This window comes from Topomyia yanbarensis, chromosome 1 (genome assembly GCF_030247195.1).
Source record: "Topomyia yanbarensis strain Yona2022 chromosome 1, ASM3024719v1, whole genome shotgun sequence".
In the NCBI taxonomy this organism is placed as follows: Eukaryota; Metazoa; Arthropoda; class Insecta; order Diptera; family Culicidae; genus Topomyia; species Topomyia yanbarensis.
Genome location: NC_080670.1, coordinates 63,478,582 through 63,485,167, shown reverse-complemented (window position 1 = coordinate 63,485,167; position 6,586 = coordinate 63,478,582). Strand labels below are relative to the sequence as shown.

The following is a 6,586-nucleotide window of genomic DNA, read 5'->3' as shown; positions in this document are numbered from 1 at the left end:
AGGTAGGCAGCCAGGTTCTACGCTCAATTCATGCGCCGGCCCCTGCGGCCTTCTTCGGATTACTTTGCCGGCCCTTGCGCCGTATCCGGTGGGCTTGAGGTCCATCGCCTTACACATCCGACGCCATCTTGTTAACGTCGCCTACGGCCATCGCTGTAATAACTTGAGGAGAACGCTTCCTTTCGTTCCGGAATTAAGCTGCTTACTGCACTTATCGTTCGATAGAAATCAAACTGCTGACGTCCATCACGTGCAGTGTAACCTGTTCCTGTTGTATTAAAAATCCAAGGCTTTTCTTGCCTTGGAAAAGATCTACGTATTTTGCGGATCGCACGACCCACATTTATCATTGCCATTCAAGATGGCCGATGACCAGCGAATCTACCAGCTGACAACGAGGAGAAATACAGTGGTCGAGGCTTTGGGTCGGGCAGAGGCTTTTTTAGAGGACTATATTGCTGAAAGAGATCAGGCGCAAGTACAGTTGAGGTTGGAGTACCTGGACACGATGTGGACTACGCTGGAGGAAGTGCAAGCTGAACTGGAAGCTGAAGCGATAGATGATGAAGGTAGGGCACATCATGCATCAATTCGTGCCAACTTTGAACCTCGGCTTTTTACAATAAAAGCTTCTTTGCTTACTAAATTGCCTCAACTTCCTGACGCTAGTATCCCTCACTCTCTGCATGCTAATTCCGCTCTTTCTGGCATCAAACTCCCGACGATTTCGCTACCCGAATTCGATGGGGATTACCAACAATGGCTTACCTTCCACGATACGTTTTTGGCTCTGATTCACAATAATGCTGATGTTCCGCCTATTCAAAAATTCCACTACTTGAAGGCTGCCGTTAAGGGAGAGGCTGCCCAGCTAATCGAGTCCATTGCTATATGTTCTGCTAACTACTCACTAGCATGGGGAGCACTTGAAGGTAGATATTCCAATGATTATCTTTTGAAAAAGCGACATCTGCAGGCACTCTTCGACATTCCGCACATGAAGAAGGAGACTGCTGCAACGCTACATAGCTTGGTAGATGAATTCGAGCGCCACACAAAAATTCTGCACCAATTGGGGGAACCGACCGACGCATGGAGTACCCTTCTTGAGCACCTGCTGTGTACGCGCCTCCACGATGATTCCCTCAAGGCCTGGGAAGACCACGCATCTACAATAGATAACCCAAACTACACTTGTTTGATAGATTTTCTGCAGAGGAGAACACGAGTTCTAGAGTCGATATCCGTCAATCACCAGCCTGCTTCCAACCCCGGTTCCAGTAGCGACATTGCATCTTCCCACCACTTCAAGAGGCACTCCCAATTCCGTTTATCTGCTTGTGCTTCTACCACTGGTTCTTCTCTTAAATGCCCGGTGTGCAACCAGGCCCATTCTTTGTCGAGGTGCGAGAAATTCATTCAGTTTTCGATGGCTGAGCGACAGCGGGCAGTCAACTCGAGGCGACTGTGCCACAATTGTCTGAAAGGGAACCATTTCGTTCGCAACTGTCCCTGTGATCTGAACTGCAGAAAATGCAACCAGCGTCACCACACTCTTTTGCATTTCGATCAATCCAACGGTCCTAGAAAGCCCAACAATGAGAATATTTCGCGCCACCCGGATTCTTGGCAACCGATTCCAACCAATTCCATCGACAATCGTGGCCAAACAACCGTTGCGGCGACGGAAATACCTCTTTCGATTGAAACGAGTGCTTCTCTCCAACAACCACGCGAGAACGTATTTTTGCTTACAGTCATCGTAAACGTGATCGATGCATTCGGACATGCACATCCAGCGCGAGCATTGTTGGACAGTGCATCGCAGCCGAATCTAATTTCAGAGCGTGTCGCACGAATTCTTCGTATGAAAAGGAGTCCCGTTAACATTACTGTTCAAGGTGCCGGTCAGCTATCCAAGGCGATACGTGAATCGGTATACGCCCAGATCACTTCAAGAAAAGAGAATTTTTCGTGCGGCGTTAACTTTCTTGTGATGGATAAGGTCACCGCCGACCTACCTGCACAAACCATCGATACAAAGATGTGGAATATTCCAAAGGACCTGTTTCTGGCGGACCCAGCATTTAACAAAAGCCAGCCAATCGATATGGTCATCGGCGCTAAACACTTTTACTCTTTCTTCCCAACCGCGTCTCGAATACAGCTGCACGGCAATCTTCCGTTATTAGTAGATAGCGTTTTCGGATGGATTGTGGCAGGCTCTGCGGGTTCAGCTTTCTCTATACCAAGCTTGACATGTACCTCCAACTCTTGCAGTGTAGTAGCTGTATCGATGGTCTCTTTGGAGGAAAGTCTAGAACGATTCTGGCAAATGGAGGAACTAACTACTAAGGACAACTATTCCAACGAAGAACGCCATTGTGAGTCCTTTTACCAGTCAACGGTTGCGAGAAATTCCGAAGGACGATATATGGTTCGTTTACCCAGAAAGCAAGACTTCGCCGTTATGCTAGGCCAGTCTAAAACAAACGCATTGCGCCGATTCGAATTTCTAGAGAGACGTTTGGAACGAGACTCCAGTTTGAAGCAGGAGTACCACCAATTCATGCAGGAGTACCTCCAGCTTGGGCACATGCAACTGGTCAAACCCGAAGATACTAGCTGTGGTATAGAATACTACTTACCCCATCACCCAGTAGTTAAAGAATCCAGCACGACGACAAAGGTTCGCGTCGTATTTGACGGCTCAGCAAAAACTTCCACTGGATTTTCGCTCAACGATGCTCTTTGCGTCGGACCAGTGGTTCAGGATGACCTACTCGCCATAATTCTTCGCTTCCGTACATACCCGATCGCCCTCGTCGGAGACGTGGCAAAAATGTACCGACAAGTTCTAGTGCACCCCGACGATACTCCATTGCAGCGCATTTTATGGCGGTTCTCTCCAGAATCGCCTATTCAAACGTACGAATTGCGCACTGTGACCTACGGTCTAGCTCCGTCCTCCTTTCTCGCAACACGCACGCTTCAGCAATTGGCAAACGACGAAGGAGGATCGTATCGATTTGGCAGCAAGGCTTTACGAAAAAATTTCTACGTCGACGACTTCATCGGCGGGGCAAAGTCGGTAGACGAAGCCATTCACCTCCGCACAGAGCTTAGCGAATTACTCGAGAAGGGAGGATTTGAACTTCGTAAGTGGACATCAAATCGGCTTGATGTTCTGCAGGGATTGAACGACGATCAAATTGGCACCCAATCTACATTACAATTCACCCCCCATGAAACAATAAAGGCGCTTGGAATTAACTGGGAGCCGGAAGGAGATTTTCTACGGTTCGATTCGCATGTGCAGCATCGCGATGAAGCACCTACCAAACGTTCCATTTTATCGGATATTGCGAAATTATTCGACCCACTTGGCCTCATTGCTCCGGTCATAGTTAGAGCCAAAATTCTAATGCAAGAGATGTGGTTATTATCGACTGGTTGGGATGAGCCAGTTCCTGAAAACGTTTGTCATAAGTGGAATAAATATCATCAGGAGCTGCCCAAAATATCTGCCTATCGAGTAACCCGCTATGTATTCCTTCCACAATCAACCATCCAGTTGCATACATTTGCAGATGCATCCGAATCGGCATACGGTGCATGCACGTACGCCCGCTGTAAAGACGAAATGGGAAACGTAAGAATCCAGCTTCTCGCCGCCAAGTCACGAGTCGCCCCACTAAAGCGTCTCACCCTTGCCCGTCTTGAACTTTGCGCTGCTGTTTTGGCTTCGCATCTGCATGATCGCATCAAGCAGGCCATAGATGTTGAAGTTTCTGCCTCGTACTTCTGGTCGGACTCCGCCGTCACGCTGCAGTGGATTCGATCACCTCCAAACACTTGGCAAACGTTCGTAGGGAATAGAGTCTCTGAGGTGCAGCATTATACCCATGGCTGCCAGTGGATGCACATATCTGGATGCGAAAATCCGGCTGACCTAGTATCCCGTGGAATGTCGGTAGAAGATTTTCTGAAAAGTACGTTGTGGGACCAAGGCCCCCGCTGGTTGTCACTGACCGAAGGAGAATGGAAAACTCGTACCCCGCCAATTGTTGCTGATGATGTACTCGAAGTGCGACACGTCGTAGCAGCTGTGCAATTGAACACATCGGTCAATCCGTTATTTCTTCGCTGGTCATCGTTCACTCGCCTGCTTCACGTCATTGGATACTGTATCCGTTTTATAGTCAATACACGTACAAGAACCAGAACTCAGCCTCCCCATACTTCGAATCCAGCGAGAACATTATCTGTGGAAGAGTTATCGAAAGCCAAAACGTTAATAGTTCGACTTGCACAACAAGAAGCCTTCGCCCCAGAAATCAGAGAGCTGGAAAAAGGGAATTCGGTTCCAAAGCGTTCGCACGTCCGTCAAATGAGCCCATTTCTGGATCAAGAGAAAGTTTTGAGAGTCGGAGGTCGATTAAAGTTATCCCAACTGCCCTACCAATCAAAACATCCTGCCCTACTGCCTAGCTTTCACCCGCTTTCCTGTCTACTAATGGAATATTATCACCGCCGAATGCTACACGCCGGTGGGCGCCTTTTATTATCAACAGTACGCGAGGAATTTTGGCCACTGCACGGACGCAGATTGGCGCACAGTACCGTACGAAACTGCTTTCGATGCACTCGACTCAATCCTGTACCTGCGCAGCAGCAAATTGGTCAGCTACCCGTCCATCGAATCATTCCAAGCCGTCCATTTAGTATCACCGGTGTAGATTATGCTGGCCCGCTCTATCTCAAACCAATCCACAAACGTGCCTCTCCGACGAAGGCCTACATTTCCGTGTTCGTCTGCTTTGCCACCAAAGCTGTTCATCTAGAGCTCGTGAGTGATTTGACAACGCAGGCTTTCTTATGTGCACTCCGTCGGTTCATAGCCAGAAGAGGACGTCCAGCGCACATTCATTCGGACAACGGCAAAAACTTTGAAGGGGCTAAAAATGAAATGGGAAAATTATTTGCTATGCTCAAAAACCAGAACGAAATCGACAAAATCTCATCGTATTGTGCAGAGGAAGGAATCACTTGGCATCTAAATCCACCGAAGGCACCTCATTTCGGCGGATTATGGGAAGCAGCAGTCAAAGTGGCCAAGAAGCATCTATTTCGGCAGTTGGGTCCATCGCGCCTATCGTTTGAGGATATCAGCACAGTGCTCACGCAGGTTGAATCAATGATGAATTCACGTCCTTTACTGCCAATGTCTGATGATCCTAACGATCTTGCTGCTCTCACGCCGGCCCATTTTCTTATCGGCACCAGCATCCTCGCCTTGCCCGACCCAGATCACCACAACATTCCGGTCAACCGACTGGATCATTATCAGCAGCTGCAGTTGCACGTTCAAAAATGTTGGAAACACTGGCGCTCAGAATATTTGCAGGAACTGCAAAAGGATACCACCAAGCATTTGCGGAACGAACAAATTTTGCCTGGGCGTATGGTCATCGTCGTAGATGAACTGCAACCACCAATCCGTTGGCCACTTGCTCGAATTGAGTCAACTTCCCCGGGCCCGGATGGGCTAGCAAGAGTTGTACTGCTGCGCACTGCTCGTGGTACAATCAGCCGTCCGATCACTAAAATCTGCTTGCTGCCGGATTTCACTGCTGCATCAGGAGACGACGACGACAATTAGCTGCTGGCCACCAACCCACAACCGGCCCAATCTGGATGATTTGCTGTAAAAGAAAAAGAAAATATTAGTAAATAGTTGTTAGTAATGTGAAGCATGTAGAATTACCGAAATTGTTTTGTTTTGTTTTGAAATGTGTTATTTCAAGGAGACGGTGATGTTGAAGTAGATAAGCGAAGTGTCACTGTAGGCATCTAGTACGCTGTTATGTTGCTACCAAAAGTTAGGTTCATTTTCCGCTGTTTCGCATGTACAGTGTTGTACGGATCAGCTGTTTCCTAGGTAGTTGGTTTTTGAAACGAAGAAATAAAATTCATTAGTTCTTGACCGTCGAACAGTGAACATCGCCTAAAAGAAAATTGGAATTAAAGTGCAGTGAAATAAAATCTTACCTTTTTGTGTGATCCAAACTGCTGTTAGTGCATTTAGTCCATCCCGCTGCCGTGGTATTTTCGCTTCCATCGTCGAGTAAGGAGATTTCTTTCGTCGTTGGTGAAACGTTACGCAAAAGTCACAACGTAGGGAAAATTGTGCGCGATCAACGACTTTTCATTTATTCTTAAAAACATAAAAGTTCTTATCTATGCCGACAAGCTCTTCTTAGAAATAGGGAACAAAAAAGACATCAAGATACTACAGAATGTAACAAAATCCTTCTGCAACTCAACCCAAAAATATGTAATGTTAGAACTTTTAGTAGAGAATAAAATAAACCGCAATTTAAAAAAAACTTTAGGAAATCATCATCCTCTCATGTATAACTTATTCCATTTAAGATATTCCTTGACCAGATGTATAGTTTGCGTGTGGTATAATTGAGCCATTTTCATTCTGGCAAATTACGATTCCATGCTACTAGAAAATGTCTATCATAATGTTATTACACATTTGGGCGACGTGATTCCAAACAAGACGGTATTTATCAAA

The 6,586-nt window shown here is 46.8% G+C and overlaps 1 protein-coding gene across 1 annotated transcript; it reads left to right on the top strand.

Annotated features, from left to right (window-relative positions):
* The first annotated feature begins 361 nt into the window (after positions 1 to 361).
* On the top strand, positions 362 to 5,607 carry LOC131695821 (uncharacterized). The gene is made up of 2 exons (XM_058984360.1): positions 362 to 5,551; positions 5,593 to 5,607. Exons 1-2 carry the CDS (start codon positions 362 to 364, stop codon positions 5,605 to 5,607), a joined length of 5,205 nt encoding a protein of 1,734 aa, XP_058840343.1.
* Positions 5,608 to 6,586: the final 979 nt, after the last annotated feature.

Excerpts from the sequence above, each read along its gene's own strand:
- LOC131695821 (XM_058984360.1), top strand. The coding sequence starts at position 362 with ATGGCCGATGACCAGCGAATCTACCAGCTGACAACGAGGAGAAATACA.